The sequence below is a fragment of the Schistocerca gregaria genome, chromosome 5 (assembly GCF_023897955.1).
Source record: "Schistocerca gregaria isolate iqSchGreg1 chromosome 5, iqSchGreg1.2, whole genome shotgun sequence".
Classification (NCBI taxonomy): Eukaryota; Metazoa; Arthropoda; class Insecta; order Orthoptera; family Acrididae; genus Schistocerca; species Schistocerca gregaria.
The window spans coordinates 277,512,959-277,539,811 of NC_064924.1; the positions used below are offsets into that span (position 1 = coordinate 277,512,959).

A 26,853-nucleotide genomic window follows, 5' to 3' on the forward strand; every position below is an offset into this window, starting at 1 on the left:
TTGGTGCGACCGGCTGGGGTGTTTGATGACAGCCTTGGCACCGGTGTTTTATTACTGCGGCCCCGTGAGCTGTCTGGGGTCATCACAGTGATGGAGGACGATTTCTAGCATCGGCATCAGTTTTGAGGGGAACCCAGCGACATCTCTCCTGAAGATAGGGGACAGATGGTAGGACGAAGCAACGTGTCACGTTGATTTAATGATCCGGCAGCAATCACGAGGAGACAGCCACTAATTATTATTCCGGGAAAGCCTTGGCAGTTGCGTGCTGTATGGTTTGCCATTATTAGAGACCGGCTAACACACTTCAACGTGATATTGCGGATGCACGCGGCTTTCCTGACAGAGGGTCCTTTCTACGCGTCAGGCAGACGTGACGCCTGTCCAGCGACCTTGAGGTGAAAGCGCGAAGCAGTCAATGGGTCGGGCTTTGAGATTACGCTGCGCGCAGCCGCCGGAGATAGCGTGGTCCCCACTCCATACCCCCCACTCCGCTTCCACCCCTCCCCCTCCCCCGGCGACAGTCATCCCGGTCAGTGTAGGCCGAGACGCGGGCCGAGATGCACGGTGCGGGTTCGGCGTCGTTGTCTCCGTGGACGCTGCTGGGGGGCGGCGTCTCCGCCGGCATCATCGTCGGCGTCGTGTCTGGGCTGTTCTACCTGGTGGTCGCGGGCATCCGATGGGCCGGGTGAGTGCGCAGCCACCGCCTCTGCGTGCCGCATACGTGGGGACCGCGATCGTAGTCAAAGTCTTGTAGGGGGCGGTGCGTGGGTGTTGCGACATCTTGCACTCTCCAGGGTGAGCCGAAAGACTTGTTCCTGTAGCAGAAATTTGAAGCTGGGAAATGCTTAGTGACCGAGTTATGATACAATCACGGTTTGAAAACAAACATCAGCTGATCCAGTCATCAGTTTATGATACAGTATGCTGAACATTGTCAATTTGTGTACTGAGTGACTAATGGAAAAACGTGTAAGATAATGGATGCACGTGTAAGTGACACATGGTGCAACTGACAATAATTGCGTATTTGACACCAGTGAATCTTCCTTTCCCTGACGTTGGGTTGTTTTGGGGAAGGAGACCAGACAGCGAGGTCATCGATTTCATCGGATTAGGGAAGGACGGGGAAGGAAGTCGGCCGTGCCCTTTGAAAGGAACCATCCCAGCGATTTAGGGAAATCACGGAAAACCTAAATCGGGATGGCCGGACGCGGGATTAGCCGTCGTCCTCCCGAATACCAGTGTCTAACCACTTCGCCACCTCGCTCGGTTCCCTGACGTAATGTTCATCGTGAGTTGAGGACGGTTGTTCGTGAAAAAGTACACATTACAGTAGCTTTTGGTGGTGTCGTCATGTTGTTCTTTAACCCTTTGTGTCCCAATAACATAAATTGGATTTTAAAATTTACCTTTATCTTAATAATTCCGGAGAAAGTAAACAATCATTTCGTTTAAGGAGTTGGTTTCACTTTGGACTACAATAATAAAATTTTTCACAGAATTAATCTTTATTATCATAGTAAGAAATGAATGGAGAAATAAGTTGGCTAAAAGAAAACAGAAAATTTTTAACGAGGTGGTTGAACTTTGGAAGCAATGGAATACAGAATTTTCAACCACCCATCATTTCATGAGATGTATTTGAAAGCAATTCCGCATTTGTCCTATACGTATCCCACATCCCAAAACTTCCATGGGCTCACAATGTCTATAAAAAAATCTTAACTAACAAGCAAAAATGAGCCTAAAATTTAATAAATTTTTATCAAACGTACACACTGCCTCTGTGGTTTCATTTGGAGACTATTAAGATTAGGTTTAAATGAAAAAAAAATATTTGATTGGATAGGATTAAAGTGGAGACCACTCATAAAAACGGTAGTACAAACTCAAATTTACGTCACAATAACTTCAGATGTAGGCTACTTAATTTCACTATCAATAATCTCCTCAATATGATCACTATATAAGAAAAAAAACACATGTCACAATCTTCTACGATCACGTAACGCAATCACTGCGCTGACTACTGCTTTTGTGCTGAAGTGACTGCTGCAATGCACCACATTTGTAGAAGTACCTTACTGTACTTCTAGACGTCCAAGTCTTGCTGTAGCATCAGTGATTTCGTGCGAAAGGCACTGGAATTTCAAAATAAAAATTAATAGTATGATGATTTCAGGCAGAAACCACTGGTACTTACAGCGCTTAATACACTGAAGCTGTGAAGCACTGTTTACAGACAGTATTTTAGTTGTGGCAGTACTTAAGAATACGATACTCTGAATCATCATCGACAGTGACGCTGTACTGACGACATCTGCATCTACATATATACTCCGCATCATACAGTACATGACGGAAGGTATCTTCTATCACTGTTGAACATTCCTTTTCTTGTTGCAATTGCAAATGGAGTTAGAAAAACTCGTCTGTCTATCCTCCACCGTACGAAACCTGAGTTCACTTATGTTGTGGGGTTAACGAGCAGTGCTCTGGTGAGTGTCTTCAACACGTAGCGAAACCAAGGTGAGACCACGTACAGATTTCCTGGGGTTGGGCGGCCACTCCTCAATACAGATGTCGGACTTCGTAGGCTGGACAGACTGCTAAACTGGACAGGCGGCGGACTGCGGCGGAATTAACGTCAAACTTTATAAGTGTGACTGAACGAACAGTGCGCCAAACACTCCTGAAGATGGGTCGCCGCATCCGACGACCTATGCATGTGCCAATATCAACACCACAACATCGGCAACTACGACTGAAATGGGCACGTAACCATCGGCACTGCACGTTGGCGCAGTGTCAGAGCGGTGCATGGTCTGATCAATTCCGATGGGAGTTCACGAATCCGTCGTCTTCCAGGAGAATATCTGATGGACACCTGCATTGCAGAACGGAGACAAGCTGGCGATGGCTCCATTATGCTCTGGAAAGCATTCAAGTGGGCATCCTTGAGTCTGGTGGAGCTCATAAAAGGCACCATGATGGCCAACGGGTATCGTACACTGGTTGCAGACCACGAAACACGCATTCGTGACGATCGTGTTTCCCGACGGTAGTGGCATTTTTCAACAATATGATGAGCCATGCCACAAGGACAGAAGTGCTATGGAGTGGCTCGGGGAACACATTGGCGGATTCCAATTTGCTGGTCCCCAACTCACCAGATCTGAACCTTATCGAATACTTTTGGGATGTGATTCAATGTGGCGTCAGAGTTCATCGACCCCCTCCTCGGAATTTACGGGAATTAGACGACTTGCGTGTGCAGATGTGCTTCCAACTCCCTCCAGCGACCTACCAAGGCCTCAATGCTTCCATACCACGACCCGTCACCGCTGTTGTCCGCGTCAGAGGTGGCTGATGAGTGTCAATAGAATCACCCTGCAGTCTGTCCCATATGCCGGTTAACTAAACTTTCTCAACAGCGTTTCGCGAGAAGATGTCGTCTTTCCTTCAGGGATTCCCATTTGAGTTTATGGGGCGTTTCTGTGATATTAGAGCGCTAATCCAGCATACCAGGAACAAACCCAGCAGCGCGCCTCTGAGTTACTTCGGTGTCTTCGTGGTGGGGATCCCAAACACTCAAACAGTAGTCAAAAATGGTTGCTTAAGTGTTCTATACGCTATCTTCTCTGTTTTGTCCACCCCTGGTAGCCGAGTAATTCCGGCACGGTAGCTCAGCATGTTCGGTCAGGGGTTTAGCTATCCTCTGTAATAAAACGAAACTGAGTGAACGGATCAACGAACAACTTGAACGGGTGTCATTGGACGTCCGCCACGAACAAATTCAACGAACAATATAGATCAAAATGAGATAAAAAAAAGTGGTCAGCGCAACAGATTGTCAATCGTAAAGGCCCGGGTTCGATTCCCGGCTGGGTCGGAGATTTTCTCCGCTCAGGGACTGGGTGTTGTGCTGTCCCAATCATCATCATTTCGTTCCGATCGACGCGCAAGTCGCCGAAGTGGCGTCAAAACGAAATATTTGCAACAAGCGAACAGTTTACCCGACGGGATGCCCTAGACACACCACATTTACATTTTTCTCTGTTCTATCGACGATCTACGCAACATGCAATATGTTTTGTTTATAACTATCACGGTATGTCTCCTCCCCTCCTTTTTCTCCCGCCGGAATATCTCAGTTTTGGACGTGAACTTCCTTGTTATTAACGTCTTAAAACATCAAACCACAGTGGGGAGACCGAAGCTTTCAGCAGAGACGTAAATAAAACTATGGAATGCTCAACGCACGCATTAAAAAGATTTTTGTGATATAATCGTTGTGTTCACTAAATTGTAATCAAACTGTCGACATCTAGCTTAATCTAGATCTTTATATAGCTACATCTCAGTCTGCCACCACATTCGATTAGAAAATAATAATGATTTCATCACAATCGTAGCGTTTTTTCCAGGCAAACCCGAGAGGGTGAAATAAATGTAAACTTAATAATAAAAGCCGTGTGTTGTTTTATCATCAGTTTTTGCTTCGTCACTATGCGTCTGCATCATCATGTCTTCAGCTGCTTATCGAAGGAGTTTCATTGGGATGTTACAGAATAGAAACGTGTGTCAGTTCTGCAGGTTTCTGTCGTGTGTGACATCGCAGTAGTGTCATATTTGAAAACTGTCTATTTCTATATAAAACTGTCAGAAGTATGTGGCATTTACTTCACTGCGATGTCATATCCAACAGAAATCAGCAAAATTCACAAAATACACGTTTCTGATGTGTTCGCATTGCCCTTAAGGTCCTTCGAAGTCCTATGCTTCGAAATGTACATTTCGAAAAAAATCGCTGTTGGTCATTTGATACGCTATCTGATCAGAAGTATCCGGACAGCTAGTAGTGGACGTTAATATAAGGTGTGTCTACCCTTAACCTCTATGACAGCTTGAACTTTTCTGGGGGCACTTTCCATCAGCTGGAGCCAGAGAACGTAATGTTGAACGCTTGGGTCTAAAGCGAAGTCTACGTTCTAACTAATCCCATATGTTCTCCGCTGGGTCCGTTTCAGGGCTTTGGGCAGGTCATAATGTTACTGTCTACAAACAGTTGTGACACAGACGCTGTTTCATGATAAAAAGCGTTGTCACGATGATGTAAACAATCATCTTGATCTGTCCCTCCACTGTACGCAACACACAGTGATGTAAAATGTGTTCATATCATTCCGCAATAACCGTGTTCTTAAGCGCAATAAGAGGACTACACCCTAACCAGAAAAGCATCCCTATACGGTAACACCACCTCCTCCGAACTTCACTGTTTGCAGTATCCGTGATGCCAAGTAGCGCCCTCCAGGCATTCCCTGGTTCCGTCGGCCTGATGGGAGGCTGCTGAAGCTGCTGCCAAGACTGCAGTCCTCCTACATCGGCCCGCTAACTCCTCCATTCCTTTGGATGATTTTCGTGTTGCTGTCTGTCAGCAGTTGATGTCATCTTGGCATCAACACTGGTCTTCCCTTCATGGAAACAAGCTCCAGGCTATTAAACCTCTGCCAGCGGCTTGGCCGACCTTCTCTCGGCCCTATCGCTGCGGAGAGACCATTGGGCACTGTCGTTTTAGCCATCGCCATTTTTTAAGGGCTTGCAGACTAGCTAGCGATTTTGAAGATCTAGCGTGCCAATTGGACAGAATGTGGCGAGATATCCCTCAGCAAAACATCCAAAAAAATCCACCAATCAATGCCAAACCGAATAACTGCTTGCATAAGAGCCCCACCACTTTGTGATCATTGTCATCAACCTTTGACGGTTCGCCATTTCCTGCCGAATGCCGTCTACGGCGTATTTTGTGGACCTTTCTGGAAGAGTAAATCTTTGTTTATAGCTCTCTTTCTTTCCATCGGTTGGGCTTACCGGGTAGTCACTTTTAACTCCTTCTTCGTATTAGTATTCTAAGATTCTTACATGGGCGCGTACGGCCTTAGCCCTTTTTGCACCCTATAACGAAACGGCCACCCCCACCCCAACCCAAATCCTTCCATTGGAGCCGGACGGTGTGGCCGAGCGGTTCTAGGCGCTTCAGTCTGGAACCGCGTGACCGCTACGGTCGCAGGTTCGAATCCTGCCTCGGGCATGGATGTGTGTGACGTCCTTAGGTTAGTTAGGTTTAAGTAGTTCTAGGGGACTGATGACCTCAGATGTTAAGTCCCATAGTGCTTGGAGACATTTAATTTTTAAATATACAAAAATAATAATTATTATAAGGAACAAATTAATTTCTCAAAAACCGTGAGAATTCTGGAAACTGAGAAGAAACAGTTACATTTATAAAAACGTAGAAAACGAATGACAGAGAATTGAGAGAAAGAGGTTGCTGTTCATAGAACACTTTTAAAGAAAGAATAACGATGTATTAACCAAAGTATCTTTAAATATCTTCGGGGTAAAATTTCAAAAACCACTTGGTTTCAAGAAGTTCAGGCACTTCTAAAGAAACAACATAAGAAAAGAAGATTTAATGGTAAGAGAAATGTTTAGGTTGGGTTGATTTGGTGGAAGAGACCAAACAACGAGGTCATCGGTCTCATTGGATGTGGGAAGAATGGGGAAGGTAGTCGGCCGTGCCCTTTCAAAGGAACCATCCTGGCATTTGCCTGAAGCGATTTAGGGAAATCACGGAAAACCTAAATCAGGATGGCCAGACGCGGGATTGAACCGTCGTCCTCCCAAATGTAAGTGCTTAGAAGAAAAAAATTTTAAAATAGAAAGTTTTCAAGGTAAGAAGGAAAAGTGGTTTGAACACTGACACGTATTTATAGTAATGGGGAATCTGTGGCATTAACAGTCACTAAGCAACTTGAATTTTATGGTCATCACACAAGCCACAGAAAATTATAGCATTTCTTTGGCGCGGCGGCAGTTTCCGCTCTGTCCTGTAGTCAAGGTGGATGCTCGGAGTCGAAATAGTGTCCCCAGTGCTTCCTCTGCAGTTTCCTTCTACAGTCCTTAAGCAGCTGCGAGAAAGCACTTCTCCAGCACCGTGTCTAGCGGATTTCCCATCACAACAAATATGGCCGCCGTGTACGAGGACACTCCTACTGCACAACTGAACAAAGAAGATTCATGACGGTTCCCAGAATATCCATTCAGTTTTACGCGGCGGAATTACTGTAGGAGACCGTGAAAGGCACGGCTGTGCTGTCCTGTAGGTCTATGCATCCACTCATCTATGGAGCAAAAAGTGCATTCGAGAAGACTGGAATGATAGTGCGATATTTCAAGGTCGAAAAGATGTCATCTCCAGGAACTGATCTTTCTCAAAGTCTGCTGGATGTAACACACCGCGACATGCAGTTACAGAGTTGTAATGACTTAACACCATCTTGATTCACACTATATGTCGGTAGCAGTAGTGATAAGTGTCACACACGTGTGAACTGTTGTTCACATGTATCTGACAATCTGACACACACACACACACACACACATATATATATATATATATATATATATATATATATATATATATATATATATATATATATATATATGTGTGTGTGTGTGTCTGATACATGTGAACAACAGTTCACACGTGTGTGATACTTATCACTATTGCTACGTGAATATATATATATATATATATATATATATATATATATATATTCACGTGAAAGAAAGCAGTCCCGTCCCGCTTCTAAGAATATTTTCAGTGAAATCGAAGTCCACAGGTTTAGATTTTACATAAAATCCTAATCTAAAACGAGAAAAAAATGCTCTGTTAAACTGGTCTTGGCCAGCATAAATAATCTGATTAGGCGTAAGAACTGAATTAATCAGAATAAGTATACATATATTTGTCGTCGTCAATAAAAGAAATTATACAGGCTTGTCAGAAACACTTTGAAAAGCTTGTAAGGGTGTAACAGGGTAAGTTGTGCTGAGAAATATTTGTTAAGAAAAAAGTTCGATAAGTTGCGCCGTTTCCGAGTTAATTAACACTGACGTTGGCCAATCAGGTAGATGCACGTATTTATTCGAGCAGCCCGCCAGAAACGGTTTTGCCAAACGTGTTCCTCGCTTGGTTCCCTAAAACCGAACAAGAAAGCGATGCAAGACTTGAACGTGGGACGGTAGTAAGGGTTGAAACCGAGTCAAAGGCAGAGCAGTCTCGCGTGCTATCATCTGTGCTATGAGAACAAGTGATGCAAACTGTATCTTGCGGGTCGCCTGCCTTACGAGCCCAACGGCCCGATCGGCTAACTTCTATGCTGATTAACTCGGAAACGGTGAAACGTATAGAATTATTTCTCAGCACAATCTGCAATGCAACACCCTTACAAGCTTTTCACTCTGTTTCAGACCATCGTGTACGGTTTTAGTCATTTTAGTAGAATTCAGCGTAACGGTCTGGTCAAGGCTAAGAATACTTAATGTCGTTGAAATGCGCAATGTTTGGAAGTGAAGTGCCCCCCATTTCATCACATCCATCTGAAAAAAATTGTCGTTTTACTGTTCAGGAAGTGCAATGAGAATTACGGATACAAAACAGTTGTAGTGTTGTTATTTGCCTGAATCACGAAATCCAATGAGAAACCCGAAAAACATGCTCTGTGGTCTCCACAAAAGACTGCATTTGTGATTCAACACAAAATTAATTGTACGTAGCAAAGCATATGCATGCAGTGACTTGCATTTTCAACGACCTCCTCCATGCAAAGAATATTAATAAATGAAAGTCTCAAATAAAATAAGGCGACTGATTAAAAATCGACCTCATTTGTTATTTACATGAATGTCACTAATGCTACATTCGATTTCGTCGTGTTTGTTCAAAGCGGAGCTTACACTGATTAACTTTCGGAAAATTTTGAAGATGTAGTTAGGTAATAAGCAGTATCTTTACTGATTGGTTTTATCAAATGGAGAAAAAATATATTTTTCTAAATAGTTTTTCAACGGAACACCTGTTTAACTAATTTTCTGCGGCTTTTTTATTAGTCAGTGTTATTTGCAAAAATTACGGCTATCTGTGGCGACTGCAGCTTAAGGACAGAATCAGCTTGAAAGAATAAATCATTGAAAGAAAGTTAGTTAAAGGCATATGTGAAGTAGTGTTCAGATTAGAACAGTTACCCGTCTCTGGTCATTTGTTTGATACTTTCAGAACAAAAATGAAACGCCCTCTTTTTTGCATTGAAATTACACTCCTGGAAATGGAAAAAAGAACACATTGACACCGGTGTGTCAGACCCACCATACTTGCTCCGGACACTGCGAGAGGGCTGTACAAGCAATGATCACACGCACGGCACAGAGGACACACCAGGAACCGCGGTGTTGGCCGTCGAATGGCGCTAGCTGCGCAGCATTTGCGCACCGCCGCCGTCAGTGTCAGCCAGTTTGCCGTGGCATACGGAGCTCCATCGCAGTCTAAAACACTGGTAGCATGCCGCGACAGCGTGGACGTGAACCGTATGTGCAGTCGACGGACTTTGAGCGAGGGCGTATAGTGGGCATGCGGGAGGCCGGTGGACGTACCGCCGAATTGCTCAACACGTGGGGCGTGAGGTCTCCACAGTACATCGATGTTGTCGCCAGTGGTCGGCGGAAGGTGCACGTGCCCGTCGACCTGGGACCGGACCACAGCGACGCACGGATGCAAGCCAAGACCGTAGGATCCTACGCAGTGCCGTAGGGGGCCGCACCGCCACTTCCCAGCAAATTAGGGACACTGTTGCTCCTGGGGTATCGGCGAGGACCATTCGCAACCGTCTCCATGAAGCTGGGCTACGGTCCCGCACACCGTTAGGCCGTCTTCCGCTCACGCCCCAACATCGTGCAGCCCGCCTCCAGTGGTGTCGCGACAGGCGTGAATGGAGGGACGAATGGAGACGTGTTTTCTTCAGCGATGAGAGTCGCTTTGCCTTGGTGCCAATGATGGTCGTATGCGTGTTTGGCGCCGTGCAGGTGAGCGCCACAATCAGGACTGCATAAGACCGAGGCACACAGGGCCAACACCCGGCATCATGGTGCGGGGAGCGATCTCCTACACTGGCCGTACACCTCTGGTGATCGTCGAGGGGACACTGAACAGTGCACGGTACATCAAAACCGTCATCGAACCCATCGTTCTACCATTCCTAGACCGGCAAGGGAACTTGCTGTTCCAACAGGACAATGCACGTCCGCATGTATCCCGTGCCACCCAACGTGGTATAGAAGGTGTAAGTCAACTACCCTGGCCAGCAAGATCTCCGGATCTGTCCTCCATTGAGCATGTTTGGGACTGGATGAAGCGTCGTCTCACGCGGCCTGCACGTCCAGCACGAACGCTGGTCCAACTGAGGCGCCAGGTGGAAATGGCATGGCAAGCCGTTCCACAGGACTACATCCAGCATCTCTACGATCGTCTCCATGGGAGAATAGCAGGCTGCATTGCTGCGAAAGGTGAATATACACTGTACTAGTGCCGACATTGTGCATGCTCTGTTGCCTGTGTCTATGTGCCTGTGGTTCTGTCAGTGTGATCATGTGATGTATCTGACCCCAGGAATATGTCAATAAAGTTTCCCCTTCCTGGGACAATGAATTCACGGTGTTCTTATTTCAATTTCCAGGAGTGTATTTAAAAGAAAGCTAGGTTCTGTGACATTTACATTTCAATACAATATTTACAATTGATCGCACAAAACACGTATTCCAAAATAATCTTCGCAGTACGAAAACTCTGAATTACTGAATTCACTACATGTGCACGATTTTTTTTTTATCAAAAGGACTACACAAAACATTACCTTAGCAGAATCTGTGCTGGGAAGCGTTAGAAACAGTGAGCGAAAATAAAAATTCCTTCCCTACGTAATTAATTTACACAGTTACAGACAATAATGTCTTTCGCCTTGCGAAACAATATAGGCCACACATATTACATTAAATTATTTTTTCTTTCAGTTATTCTTTGATAAACAAAATCTTTAAAATTTCTTGCTTGGTAATTCCCTTTGGTGGCAACACTTGCAAACATGATTTAATTTGGGGCTCCTAGGTGTCACTCACTCGTTCAAAATCGGCAGCACGGACAGGCGTTTTCTCGACAAAAATATGGATCTCACTACCGATAAATAGGGGGAGGAAAAAATAACTATTTCTTCTCATCAATTAAAATACTCATCGTAAAGTTTTATTATAGTCAGAATGAAAGAAAAAATCACTGATACGTATTCTTTTAAATGTATACACCAGCGCATTAAACAACAACGACATGATAGTGTAGTGAACGGCGACAAGTGCATAAGCACACATTCAAATGAGATGTTCAAGGAAAACGTTACAGCTGTTGCCAATTAGGTTAAAAGGATACAGATTCCCCACGTACTTTAGCGGTCTGTTACACAGTTACGCATCCTGCGGTCTGGTTGATATGCCTGCATAATAATGTGTCAAACGTAATAGACGAGGATCACTTTGGTTTTATCCTATGCTCTCAATAGTCGTGTCTGCCAAGGTAATTTCCGGTTGATTCCGGGAGATTTTCCGCATTCATCTAGTCGAATGCTGCCCTGGCTTTCAGTTCACCCAAACAACCATACAGATGAACAGTAGCTTTCAAAACATATCTTACCCGACTTTAGGTATATCAATCAATAATAAATATACAAGGCATGAAAATAATGCAGTAAATCGATAACATTTTCGGAGGTGGAGTTTTGTGAACAAACGAAGTGTTGTTGTTGGTGCCGGCATTTAAGCTGAATCGCCAGTTTTTGAAGTCCATTTCCTGTTCTCCGCTTTGAAGGGTATTTATGTTTCTGTACTGGTTATTATTATTGTTATCGAAGTGTGTTTCTCAATCGTGCTCACTTTTTAAAAAAAATCAGGTTTTATATTTCAGTGTCAACCTAAAGTTATCTATATATGAACAAAAATCTCGTTTTGTGAGTAGCTCATTGGATACTTTGGATTTGATCGTAAAAAGGTTGTTACTTTATCCCTTTGTAACGTGGTATTCATGCTTATAATAGTAATATAAAAATATTTATTATTCTTTTTCCTTTGTCCCACATAGACACGAGTTAGGCTTGATTACTATCGGATTTGGCATGGTTAATTTAAGGGATGGTCGTCTGCGTGTAGTGTTATCCATATGAGAAAGTGTGAACGTTTTCGAAGTATTTTCGAATCGTGCAACTGAGGCGGGGCTTGAGTGCAGCCTAAAAACCACGCAATAGACACAGTCCAGCGAGTGCACCAAGGTGGAGGTTCCCTGCTGTTTTGGGGTGGCATTATGTGGGCCGACGTACCCCGCTGGTGGTCACGGAAGGCACCGTAACGGCTGTACGATTCGTGAATGCCATCCTCCGACCGATAGTGCACAGCATATTGGCGAGGCATTCGTGTTCATGGACGACAATTTGTGCCCCCACCGTGCACATCTTGTGAATGACTTCCTTGAGGATAACGACATCGCTCGACTTGGTTCAAATGGCTCTAAACACTATGGGATACTGAGGTCATCAGTCCCCTAGACTTAGAACTACTTAAACCTAACTAACCTAAGGTGTTGCGTGATGTCCTTAGGTTAGTTAGGGTTAAGTAGTTCTAAATTCTAGGGGTCTGAAGACCGTAGATGTTATGTCCCATAGTGCTCAGAGCCATTTGAACCATTCGAACTACTTAAAGCTAACTGACCTAAGGACATCACACACAGCCATTCCCGAGGCAGGGTTCGAACCTGTGACCGTAGCAGCGGCGCGGTTACGGTCTGAAGCGCTTAGATCCGCTCGGCCACAGTGGCCGGTCGCTCGACGAGAGTGGCAAGCATGTTCTCCAGACATGACCCCTATCGAATATGCCTGGGATAGATTGAAAAGGTCTATTTATGAACGACGTGACCCATCAACAGCTCTGGGGGCTCAAATGGCTCTGAGCACTATGGGACTAAACTACTGAGGCCATCAGTCTCCTAGAACTTAGAGCTACTTAAATCTAACTAACCTAAGGACACCACACACATCCATGCCCAAGGCAGAATTCGAATCTGCGACCGTAGCGGTCGTGCGGTTCCAGAACCGCACGGCCACTCCGGCCAGCTCGCTCTGAGAGATCTACGCAGAAACCGGCCCTTGTCGTTAATCCACGGGGCGGATTCTAATGGGAGACACTGCACCAGCCCGAATCGCTGACGCGGTGCACTAAAACACTCGGCTGTCCGGGCGGAGGAGCCAAATCGAGAGAAATTTTCCTGTCTAGCTTCTGTACGCTGGGCGCCGTTCCTTCGTGTGTCTACAACGCGATTTTGTAAACGCCTCTCTGGCAACGCCTCCTGATATCTCTACAGACGGCTTTCGTTTACGCCTACAGCTATTTTCACCTCACAGTTGAAAGCTGTCAAAAGCGCTGACGAGTGTCAGCGACTTCCTTAAGTTGACTCGATTATAGCAATATTTCAATAGTAAACAAAACGAGAGGGTACCCCAAAAAACCGGAATAATTTTTTTAGAAGCTACATATTTTCAAATTATTTACAAAACAAACTTATCTCCTTTAAAATACGTCCACCACAACTAGTACATCTGTCCCACCGGTGCTTCCACGGTTGGAAACATTTTTTGCAGTCATCTTTAGAAATATGTGAAGATGGTTTCTGTTCTTTCGGACATGTCCGAAAGAACAGATACCATCTTCATATGTATATAGTTAAGGCTCACCAGCCATTTGACATGAATTTGATGGGCAGGGGCACTATGAATATAGTTCAGGACAATAAGTTGCGAATGTGGATCTCACGGGAGATGTGCCAGAGATAAGTCCCTGCAGTCGCACTATCCTGTGTGTCCTCGGTGGCTCAGATGGGCTGCCGGCACGGTAGCTCAGCGTGTTCGGTCAGAGAGCTGGTTGGTCTCTGTAGTAAAAAAAAAAAAAAAACTGAGTGAAAGGATCAACAACGAACTTGAACGGATGTCAAGTGACGTCCGCAACGACCAAACACAACGATCAACAAAAAAGAGGGTTAGCTACCCTCTGTAATAAAAAAAAAAAAACTGAGTTAATGGATCAACGACGAACTGAAACGGGTGTCTTGCGACGTCTGCACCGAACAGATGCAACGAACGAAACTGAACAAAATGAGATTTTTTTAAAAAAAACGAGAGAGATGGATAGAGCGTCTGCATTGTAAGCAGGAGATCCCGGGTTCGAGTTCCGGTCGGGGCATACATTTTCAACTGTCCCCGTTGACTTATATCAATCCCTGTATGCAGCTAAGGGTATTCATTTCATTGAAATCTTTAGAAATGGCTGACAGCACCCCCCCCCCCCTTCCTCGTTTTTTTCTTCACTTCTTCAATGTTGTCAAATCTGTGTCCTTTCAGGCCCCTTTTCATATATGGAAATAAGAAAATGTTGCACGGAGCCAGGTCAGGCGAGTAAGGTGCGTGGGCAGTGGAATCGTGCCATTTTTAGCATAAAGCTGTCTAACAGAGACGGCCGTGTGTGCAGGACCGTTACCATGATGGAAAAACCAGTTTCCTATCTGCCACAAATCGGGTCTTTTTTGATGAACGCTGTTGAGAAACTTCAAAACTTCCAAATAAAATGTTTGATTGATGGTCTGACGTGGGGCAACAAACTCTGAATGAATCGGGCATTTCATGGAAGTCCAGAACGTGTGTTTCCCATAGCGTCATCTTGGTAAGCTGTTTCCAACATTAAAACAGTTTCAGCAGCATTTTTACCGAGTAGAATACAAAATTTCACAGCTTAACGTTGTTCATTTAAACTTGCCATCATAAAAAACGAGACAAGAACAAAACAGCGCTAACAAAAGCAATCACTGCAGATGAACAGAACAAATCAGGTCAGAACACAGGCGGCACTTGAACTGACAGTGAGTTTGGCTACGCACTCCCAGCGGCAGAAATGCGTAGTACTCAAGCTCTGGCAATTTTTCAGGCGTCATATTTCTTGTTCTGTGTGTCATACAATGATATAATTTTGTAGATATATTCACCGGCATCTGCGGATACTGTGTGCAAAACGTGTTGAGAAGAAAGTAGAAAACCACTAATAAACGTGATGCACAGTGCCTCAGTTTTTCAGGCATCTCAATATTTATGACGTCATATATCCTGAACTATGAGTGGTAGCATATATAATATTTTGGGTGCATGTAACGGCATGTGTCATTAATGTCAGCCGCGCGGGATTAGCCGTGCGGTCTGGGGCGCTGCAGTCATGGACTGTGCGCCTAGCCCCGGCGGAGTTTCGAGTCCTCCCTCGGGCATGGGTGTGTGTGTTTGTCCTTAGGATAATTTAGGTTAAGTAGTGTGTAAGCTTAGTGACTGATGACCTTAGTAGTTAAGTCCCATAACATTTCACACACATTTGAACATTCAATAATGTCTGTGAAATTTGTTGCAAATACAGACTGTAGCAGAGAAATAATACATTTGACCGTCAAGCATCATACAGCAGTATTTCACCCAACGCATAGTTCAATTTTCACAGCGCTTGTTGCCTAACAGTAGCAGATATGTCTACCAAGTTTGGTTGAAATCGGTCCACTGGTTTAGAAGGTGGGGTGGAACACAGACGGCCGGTGTGGCCGAGGGGTTCTAGGCGCATCAGTCTGGAACCGCGCGACCGCTACGGCCGCAGGTTCGAATCCTGCCTCGGGCATGGATGTGTATGACGTCCTTAGGTTAGTTAGGTTTAAGTAGTTCTAAGTTCTAGGGGACTGATGACCTCAGATGTTAAGTCCCATAGTGTTCAGAACCATTTTTTTGTGGAACACACACACACACACATACATACACACACACACACACACACACACACACACACACACGAGCGCGCTTGCGCACGCATACATACATTTTTATAATATGTCTGGGTACACTTTACACTCGCTGAAGAAATATGCTTACCATTTAGGTATAAAAGTAATATACCTTAAAAATACTGAGTGGGTGTCGATCGATCGTTGGATACAGAAAATTTTGTTAACTGCTGTCAAATTTAGCTCTAAGGGCACGACACAGTCTCAGATTCACTGAGAGACTTAAATCAAAACTGACAATTCGAGAATCTTGTCTCCTCTTGATGAAATTTCTATGGACCCTCGTGCTATGGCCCCTCTGCCGACCGCTGCCGTAGAGGCCACACAGATAACGTCAGACGAATTACAGCTCGCAACATATGCTTATGGAACGGGAAGAAACCATAATAAATGCTACAATGAGAAGCATCCTCTTCCAAGCACTTCACAGTAGTTAGCAGAATAAATATGTAGATGTTGAAAATAGGCACAAAGTGCTCAATAAAGGTAAAAGAAACACTGTGAAACAATGAAGAAATACCGAAAGAGGAAGAATACCCTGGAAGGTCTTAATGTATAAAGAAAAAAGGCAGTAATAGTGATTAGTGATACCAATAATCCCGAACGTGACGTTACTGGTCAAAATGGAAGACAGTTCTTTAGTAACCGCATAATTATGCCTATAGTCTCATTTTTGTTACCTGAATATTTGTTATTTGAATCACATACCAATAACAAAATCTACATGTATTCTTCCGCATCTGAGCATTTTAGACTCCATATTCGTCTGTACCGGCCAACCGGCGCCTTGTTCGTCACGCACATCTTGCGTAACACAAATGCGCTTTTCTCTCTGAGGTTATGTCATGTCGACTGTTTAAGCTGCACTTGTCAATGACGTAGCATATTTTCTTGTGAGACGTGTGACTGAAGGCACAATGAGGGTGACTTGTCCTCTATCCCCCTGACCCCGAGTTCTATGTTCGTCGCGGCAACATTAGCTCCACGTACAGGTTGTTTAACAATTCCTATTACACGGTTCTAGAAGTTGTAAGAGGGAACTTAGTAGGTAAAGTTTCGATACCGAAACCATGTACGAAAGTATGTGATCAGGGTATACTCGTAAGATAAGTTTGGTGATCGGATCTCTTTCAAATCTCCCGCTTTGCAGTACGCATACAAAAAGATGAGGGTGCCACCGTCAATCCCTGGTATAGGTTTTTGTCCAACTACAAAAACGGCAGCGAGAAATTGCCCGCATCTAGGAGGGTTGACTGTGATGCTCCAAGGACGCACTGCGCTTCATCATGTAGAAGAGGACCTGACGGTGAGTGCTCTGAACATTGACCATGCCATCTTCTCCTGCAGACCATATACGAGGGTTGACTGAAAAGTAATGACTCCACCTTCGTAACTCTTCAATAGTTGGCAACATTGGTATGCGGCAGGTGTTGGCTTGTTCCGTAGCCTCCTCTCTACAGCTCCAGTTGGCGGGAAGCGTTAGCATTGAACGGTTGTGTTGTTACAGTATAAAGTATGGAACCCTGCGCAGATGGTCGGTCAGTGCAATTTAAGCAACCTGCAGTCATTGAATTCTTGACAGCAGAAGGAGATTCATAAGAGAATGAAAGCTGTTTATAGTGATTGTGTTGATGTGAGTGCTGTGCTTCGTAGGGCGAGTAAGTATAAAGGGGAAGTAAGTTGAGAGGGGAACATCTGACCTACGTGACAAACAAAGAGTTGGACGTCCCATGACAGCAACCACCGAGTTACACAAGCAAAATGTTGACAGACTGATCCAGGACGATCGTCGTATCACTCAGAGAGAAACTGTAAGCACAATAAGCATTTCACAAGAACGTTTGGGTCACATTATTCCTTTCCTTGGCTGTCGGAAGATCTGTGCACCATGCAAAATGTATGCTGACTCCTGATATGAAACTTCGCAGACTTGAAATTTGCCAGGAACTCATCTCGCAGTACGAGAATGAAGGTGAGGCCTTTCTCCATTCAATCATGGGACATCATTATGCTGCTGATGAAGAAGATGAGAGAACTGTGAGACTGTGGTTGCGGAAACAGAGTGTCGACTTCTTCTGTGACAGCTTCAAAAAACTTGTTTATCGTTGGCAGAAATGGATCCAGTTTCCTAGTGATTATGTGGAGAAGTGAATATTGATAATTAAAGATCACTTTCTAAGGATTATTTCTGCGTTTGATTTATTAAAATATACCCATCCAAACCCAATTAATGAAGGTGGAGGCATTACTTTTCATTCAACCCTCGTAGATCAGAGCTCAGTCCCGGCTGTGCTGCATGCGTATCGTGAAGCGGAAGGTTTGAAACTGATTCGATCTTTAAACTTATTTTAACAACCAATCGCTATATTTCCCTACATGGGTTCCTTATCAAAACTTATCTACTAAGTCCTTTGTAACACTCCTAGAGTCGCCCAGAGTGGCCGAGCGGTTCTAGGCGCTTCAGTCTGGAACCGCGCGACCGCTACGATCGCAGGTTCGAATCCTGCCTCGGGCATGGATGTGTGTGATGTCCTTAGGTTAGTTGGGTTTAAGTAGTTCTAAGTTCTAGCGGACTGATGACCTCAGATGTTAAGTCCCATAGTGCTCAGAGCGATTTGAGCCATTTTGATTGGTTCAGCCTTTAGTATTTTTTATGCATTTGTTGTAGCCAGACTTAATGTATAACACAAAATAAATAGCTAAAAAGATGAGGGGCAGTGAAATGAAAATCGATCACCTGTCACAACATGATTGGGAGAAATCTTATTTTACTCTATGGAATTGTAATACCTATTTCAGTTTTGACGTTACGTGACAAATTTGCCAACGTTATATGTCCACTTCGTAACAAAGAGCATGTATTACGTCTTAAATGTCTTGTTATGCGATGGTTTAGTACAGAAGCCTCATTAGTTCAAAAATGTGTTTGAAATATTATGGCCGGCCGCAGTGGCCGAGCGGTTCTAGGTGCTTCAGTCGGGAACCGCGCGACTGCTACGGTCTCAGGTTCGAATCCTGCCTCGGGCATGGATGTGTGTGATGTCCTTAGGTTAGTTAGGTTTAACTTCTAGGGGACTGATGACCTCACATGTTAAGTCCTATAGTGATCAGAGCCATTTAATCCATTTTTGAAATTTTATGGGACTTAACTGCTAAGGTCATCAGTCCCTATGCTTACACACTACTTAACCTAAATTATCCTAAGGACAAACACACACACACACCCATGCCCGAGGGAGGGCTCGAACCTCCGCCGAGACCAACCGCACAGTCCATGACTGCAGCGCCCCAGACCGCTCGGCTAATCCCGCGCGGCAAAGCCCTATTTATACACGTGTATAATTTTACAAGACCCTAAAAAGAATTATTTGTTACTAGGCCATCTGAAGAAGGGCAGAGCCCGAAACGCGTAATGTGAAAAAGAAATAGGTCCACAAAGATCCTGTGACTATAATTTCGCGACCAGCCAGCAGTTTTAAAACCATTTCTATTCTTTTGATTGATATTCCTCGAGCTTCGTATAGTAAGGAATAATAACAAGGTGGGAGATACAAAACGCAAGCAGCTGCTAGAAACAGCGCGCACCCCGCTCGAGGAACACTGGGCACACGGTAGCAGTAGCTAGCTAGCTGGCGCGCCTACGGGTTCCCGCTGTCGCCTTATCTGCGTGACATCAGTGCGTCCCGTGACCCGACGTCGCGGATATTAATGGAGGACGCCTATCTGGCACAACAGCCGCCGTACACCGGCGCTGTTTACTTCAGCCTCAACCCACACGGCGCTTCCTTACAGGGTCTGCTGCGCGCTGCCGCCTTCTCCGCTGCTTTACATTTTCTCAGCCTTTCATTTATTATACTCCGCAATCCCCCTTAAGCAGTGTGCCGGAGAGTATGTCGCGTTCATTATCATTTCCCTCCTATCCTGTTCCATTAGTGAACATGGGCGGGAAGACCGCTGTCAGTACGCCTAGTTATAAACTCTAGTTCTCTAGCAGTCACTTCGTAACATCTGCGAGCACTGATAATTTTGTTCGCGCATTGCTCACAGCGTCGATATACACTCCTGGAAATGGAAAAAAGAACACATTGACACCGGTGTGTCAGACCCACCATACTTGCCCCGGACACTGCGAGAGGGCTGTACAAGCAATGATCACACTCACGGCACAGCGGACACACCAGGAACCGCGGTGTTGGCCGTCGAATGGCGCTAGCTGCGCAGCATTTGTGCACCGCCGCCGTCAGTGTCAGCCAGTTTGCCGTGGAATACGGAGCTCCATCGCAGTCTTTAACACTGGTAGCATGCCGCGAAAGCGTGGACGTGAACCGTATGTGCAGCTGGCGGACTTTAAGCGAGGGCGTATAGTGGGCATGCGGGAGGCCGGGTGGACGTACCGCCGAATTGCTCAACACATGAGGCGTGAAGTGTCCACAGCACATCGATGTTGTCGCCAATGGTCGGCGGAAGGTGCACGTGCCCGTCGACCTGGGACCGGACCGCAGCGACGCACGGATGCACGCCAAGACCGTAGGATCCTACGCAGTGCCGTAGGGGACCGCATCGCCACTTCCCAGCAAATTAGGGACACTGTTGCTCCTGGGGTATCGGCGAGGACCATTCGCAACCGTCTCCATGAAGCTGGGCTACGGTCCCGCACACCGTTAGGCCGTCTTCCGCTCACGCCCCAACATCGTGCAGCTCGCCTCCAGTGGTGTCGCGACAGGCGTGAATGGAGGGACGAATGGAGACGTGTCGTCTTCAGCGATGAGAGTCGCTTCTGCCTTGGTGCCAATGATGGTCGTATGCGTGTTTGGCGCCGTGCAGGTGAGCGCCACAATCAGGACTGCATACGACCGAGGCACACAGGGCCAACACCCGGCATCACGGTGTGGGGAGCGATCTCCTACACTGGCCGTACACCTCTGGTGATCGTCGAGAGGACACTGAATAGCTGAGGCAGCTTCCACACTGTAACACTAGGCATATTCAGTTCTAAGATGGCACCTCTCGTTGATTTACTCGCATGGTGAATGTAAGACAGCTGAACTTGTTCAGTTGCTGTATCAGAGACTGCTGGTCAAGCCTGACCAGGCATCATAAGTGATACGCAGCTAGTTTCGGTGAAACGGTTGTACCAGTTAATGACAGTTTCTCTTTGAGGTGGTAGCTTGCTCCATGTAGTCCTGAATTTTCTCTGAACTGCAGTGGCGGATTTGGATTGATGAAACCATAAACAACGTCGCAAGTGCTCTGCACCATTACACGCCTCCACGATGACTGCTTATGCCTCCTAGCAGGGAAGTCGGGAACTAACAGTGTTAGGCGGGAATAAAACATGACAACATGTCGCATCCAGTGCTAATCAAATATTTCTGTAAGTTTCCAGAACGAGATTTTCACTCTGCAGCGGAGTGTGCGCTGATATGAAACTTCCTGGCAGATTAAAACTGTGTTGGAAGGTAGGAGACGGATACTGGCAGAAGTAAAGCTGTGAGTACCGGGCGTGAGTCGTGCTTCGGTAGCTCAGATGGTAGAGCACTTGCCCGCGAAAGGCAAAGGTCCCGAGTTCGAGTCTCGGTCGGGCACACAGTTTTAATCTGCCAGGAAGTTTCATTTCTGTAAGTTATTTACTCTTTTCACAATTAAAGGTTGTATGTATGTATTGTGCTGTATGTTACCGGAGACATAGAAACGACGGAGAGGCTCCGTCCCTGCCGCAGCCGCAGTGGTTCACAAACCCACGACGACTACCGCAGTCCACTTCACCCCTCCGCCACCCCACACCGAGCCCACGGTTATTGTGCTGTTCGGCCCCCGGTGGACCCCCCAGGGAAAGTCTCACAACAGACGAGTGTAACCCCTTTGTTTGCGTGGTAGAGTAATGCCGGTGTACGCGTATGTGGAGAACTTGTTTGCGCAGCAATGGCCGACACAGTGTAGCTGAGGCGGAATAAGGGGAACCAGCTCGCATTTGCCGAGGCAGATGGAAAACCGCCAAAAAACCATCCACTGACTGGCCGGCTCACCGGACCTCGACGCAAGTCCGCCGGGCGGATTCGTGCCGGGGACCAGGCGCTCCTCCCCTCTCCAGAAAGCCGTGCATTAGACCGGTCGGCTAACCGGGCAGACCTGCAATTAAAGGTTACTTTTATACAACTAATTTATAACAGACTTTATTTTTTAACACATGTAATGTGTAATGGCGGAAAGTTGTTAGTGAAAATCTCGAAAAGTCTTCTACCGACTTACCTCGAACCCTTGATGCAGATATATGTAGGCTCTATATTTTTGAAACAACAATGTACAGATTCCCTCTTAAAACTCAGTGTGAGACAGAAAATTCTGTGTTATGCCGTGTTGTGAAAAATGAGGGGTTTCGTTTTGTTTCTCTCGCAGTTCTTTTAACTACGAGATCAGGGCCGTTAAGCCAATAGACAAATTGTTTCTGTCTTATAAGTACGCGGTGTGTCTAAAAAGTTCAATGAATGCTATCACACAACGAACAAAACAAAAGATACAACCAAATGTTCTTTATTGCCCTTCAAAATAGTCGCCACCCGCTATAACACACTTTTGACAAGGTTCGTTCAGCTTCTGGAAACTATCAGCAAAGGCCTCTTGTGGAGTCGATCTTAGAACGGCTATCCCACGATCTTTGATAGCATTCACTTCCGCACAACGTTCACCTGTCTTGGTCGCCTTCAAGCGGGAAACAGCAAGAAGTCCGCAGGAGGCAGATCAGAGGTGTACGGAGAGTGTTCAAGAACATTTAGCACCTTCTGAGCCATGAATTGGCGCACACGGATCGCGCAGTGTGCAGGGGCATCGTCACGGAGCAGCATCCATTTTCCAGTCCTGTGAACTCTGGCCGAACTCGCCGGATACGCTTTAACAATCGGTTCAAAACAGACTCGTAAAATTCAGCGTTAATGGTTTGACCAGCAGGAACAAATTCCTTGAGAATGGTGTCGAAGAAGCAGCCTTGGATTTTTGCAGACAGCTTTTTTTGGTCGCGGGGAAGACGGTGAACACCATGACATCGATTGCCGTATTGATCCCGATCGAAATGATAGCACCAGGTCTGAGGAACCGCGACAATGGTGTTCAGAAGCAATGGATCCTGGTCGCACATGGAAATGAAATCACCGGCAGTTTCCATCCGATTTGCTTTCTGCTCGTCTGTGAGCTTGTGCGGTGCAAATCGAGAGCAGATCTTCCGCTTACCCAAATCATCGCGGACGATGGTGTGCACCGTGTCCTTGCTAATGACCAGTTTATCCCGCAATCAATCTGAGAGTCCGTCGCCGATCTTGTGCCAGTATTTGTCGCAATTTTTCTATCTTTTCTGGGATTCTGCTTGTTGACGGACTACTTGAACGTGGCTCAAATGGTTCAAATGTCTCTGAGCACTATGGGACTCTACTTCGGAGGTCATCAGTCGCCTAGAACTTAGAACTACTTAAACCTAACTAACCTGAGGACATCACACACATACATGTCCGAGGCAGTATTCGAACCTGTGACCGTAGCGGTCGGGCGGTTCCAGACTGAAGCGCCTAGAACCGCTCGGCCACACTGGCCGGCGAACGTGGCTCATCTTCAGTTGTTTCCTTCCCTTCACGGAAGCGTTTAAACCTTTCGTAAACACATTTTCTGCTCACGGCTTCCTTCCCGCACACCTGCACCAACATTCCATGTGTCTCCGTTGCAGTCTTCCCCAATTTGTAGCAGAACGTAATGTTTACCCTGTTGCTCCATTGCGTGACACTTCTCTCACACTACGTTCAACTAATTGCGGTCTGTCTACACAGCCAGCCACATGCAGTGCAGCCGTGTATCGATTCTCCTCAAGACTCTGAACACCCATGCGCATGCAGGCACATATACGCCAAGTTGCCGCTCAGATATGACACTTTTTTATTCTGTTCTAGGCGCTTCAGTCCGGAACCGCGCTGCTGCTGCGGTCGCAAGTTCGAATCCTGCCTCGGGCATGGATGTGTATGATGTACTTAGGTTTAAGTATTTCTGAGTCTAGGGGACTGATGCCCTCAGATGTTGAGTCCCATAGTGCTTAGAGCCGTTTTTTGAACCGAACGTTTTAGACACACCACGTATATTCTTGCGCCTTATGTACAGTTTTAAACAAAATCTGTATACACAGTTCTGTGCTGTTTTGTTTTACCTTGCAGTCTGCCTTACCAAAAAACAGCAAAGTTATATTTATGGATTATCCGCTTCCGATTAGACTGCTACTAGCTACGCGGAGTGGTCGCGCGGTTCGAGGCGCGATGTCACGGATTGCGAGGCCCCTCCCGCCGGAGGTTCCAGTCCTCCTTCGGGCATGTGGGCATGTGGGCGAATGTTGTTCTTAGCCTTAGCTTAAGTAGTGTGTAAGTCTAGGGACCGATGACCTCATCAGTTTGGCCCCTTAGGAATTCACGCACATTTGCACATTTTGAATACTGCTACGGAATCTAAATCGGCCGAAACTTTGTAATCTTACCCGTGTGCAGATTAAAACTATACTAAATGCTGTAACTGAAGCCTCTACCCAGCAAAAGAGATCTCTCTCACACCACGTATACCAATTATCCCAAACGTTTTACCCATTTATTTTAAGAGACTTCAATATTTGGCGATAATACTGAAGAAGATCCAAGGTGAGAGAGAGGTAGGGAAAGGAGGAGGAGATGGACACAGACAGGGGGGGGGGGTGGAGAGAAGGAGATCTGGACGTATATCCGATTGCCATACGTGTTTAGCGTTTGCGAACCGTTGTCGAGTTCGCTACTTCAATATAAATAAAAGAAAACTCCAACCTGCCATTTTTAGAAATATGCGTCTATTCCACTAAAAAGTTTTCAAACCTTCTCATGCTCATATTTAGATAATGCACATAAAAGTTTCATGTTTATTTCGGCATCATGGGTAGTAGCTTGCGGCAGAATGAGCAACTTCGTAATTGATATCCACCAGAAAGCTGGCACTGAAATTGCCAGCTGGCCATAGATCGCTCCATTTTCAATGTGAATATAAATATGTAGGGGCTGTCACAATAAATCACCAGCGTCCACATGTGCTGCAAATAGTGAAAAGTTAGTGATCTATGGCTAGTTAGCAGTGACAGTTAAAGATGCCAGGTGATACCAACTACGAAGCCTTCCGGACGACGCTATCCGGCTGAATACCCGAGATATACTCAAAATTACGAAACCGCCAATACTGTCGCGAGCTTGTGCCCAGCATCACACTACGGAAAAAAATGTGACTTGCTCGTGCACCATCTAAAGGTCAGTCTGGAAACGTTCGAAAACTGTTTAATGCAGTAGACGAGTATTTCAAAAAAGCCACTGGCTGTACTTTCCTGTACACTACTGGCCATTAAAATTGCTACACCACGTAGATGACGTGCTACAGATGCGAAATGTAACCGACAGGGAGAAGATGCTGTGATATGCAAATGATTAGCTTTTCAGAGCATTCGCACAAGGTCGGCGCCGGTGGCGACACCTATAACGTGCTGACATGAGGAAACTTTCAACGGATTTCCCATACACAAACAGCAGTTGATCGGTGGGTTCAGGAGGGTAATACGGAACGCCGTGCTGGATCCCAACGGCCTCGTATCACTAGCAGTCGAGATGACAGGCATCTTATCCGCATGGCTGTAACGGATCGTGCAGCCACGTCTCGATCTCCGAGTCAACAAATAGGGACGTTTGCAAGACAACAACCATCTCCACGAACAGTTCGACGACGTTTGCAGCAGCATGGACTATCAGCTCGGAGACCGTGGCTGCGGTTATCCTTGACGCTGCATCACAGACAGGAGAGCCTGCGATGGTGTATTCGACGATGAACCTGGGTGCAGGAATGGCAAAAAGTCATTTTTTGGGATGAATCGAGGTTCTGCTAACAGCATCGTGATGGTCGCATCCGTGTTTGGCGACATCGCGGTGAACGCACATTGGAAGCGTGTATTCCTCATCGCCATACAGGCGTAACACTCGGCGTGATGTTATGGGGTGCCATTGGTTACACGTCTTGATCACCTCTTGTTCACATTGACGGCACTTTCAATAGTGGACATTACATTTCAGATGTGTTAGACCCGTGGCTCTACCCTTCATTCGATCCCTGCGAAACCCTACATTTTAGCAGGATAATCCACGACCGCATGTTGTAGGTCCTGTACGGGTCTTTCTGGATACAGAAAATGTTCGACTGCTGCCTTGCCCAACAGATTCTCCACATCTCTCACCAATTGAAAACGTCTAGTCAATGATGGCCGAGCAACTGCCTCATCACAATACGCCAGTCACTACTCTTGATGAACTGTGGTATCGTGTTGAATCTGCATGGGCAGCTGTACCTGTAGACGCCACCCAAGCTCTGTTGACTCAATGCCCAGTCGTATCAAGGCCGTTATTACGCCAGAGGTTGTTGTTCTGGATACTGATTTCTCAGGATCTATGCACCCAAATTGCGTGAAAATGTAATCACATGTCAGTTGTAGTATAATATATTTGTCCAATGAATACTCGTTTATCATTTGCATTTCTTCTTGGTGCAGCAATTTTAATGGCCAGTAATGTATAGCATATATGACCGATTGTGCATCTATACTCACTACATAACAGTAATTCCGTGTGGCGTTAATTCCTGGTGCATTCCTTGCAATTGTAAAAGTGTTGGGCGACTTGCGTCTCGCTAACCCATCTTCTTAATAGTACCAGGAAAAGGAGACCCGTTGTTTAATGCGCAATAGATCGGGATTCGACCCCGCGACCTTTCAGTTTCTTGGTATGTGCTTTGCCCCTAGACCAGAAGGCCTGACAGTGATCGCACCGTGCGATGTACAGAGAGACACGAGGGAGAACTTTGAATAGAGACACAAAGAGCACAAAAACGCATGCAGACTACCAACTGCAATTGATCCGCAGTAGCCAGCCACATTCGGCACACTGAACCTCCACTCGGCGGGTTAGAGAATGATCTTGAAGTGTTGAGCACGCTGAGTAAAGCGAAGAAAATTTATCCTTTTGAAAACGTAG

At 45.8% G+C, this 26,853-nt stretch overlaps 1 protein-coding gene across 10 annotated transcripts in view; it reads left to right on the plus strand.

Moving 5' to 3' along the window:
- LOC126272953 (uncharacterized) overlaps positions 1-26,853 on the plus strand; it is a 960,200-nt gene that overhangs the window by 243,184 nt on the left and 690,163 nt on the right. For 2 of the 10 annotated variants that reach the window (XM_049976255.1, XM_049976264.1), the window contains exon 1: positions 533-688. The exons of 2 other annotated variants lie outside the window; for them this stretch is intronic. In XM_049976255.1, the coding sequence (XP_049832212.1) occupies positions 561-688 (128 nt within the window). In that variant the 5' untranslated portion in view covers positions 533-560. Of the gene's footprint in view, positions 1-522; positions 689-26,853 lie in introns of those variants that run through there. 6 more of the 10 variants (XM_049976252.1, XM_049976253.1, XM_049976258.1 and 3 more) reach the window with 5 other exon arrangements.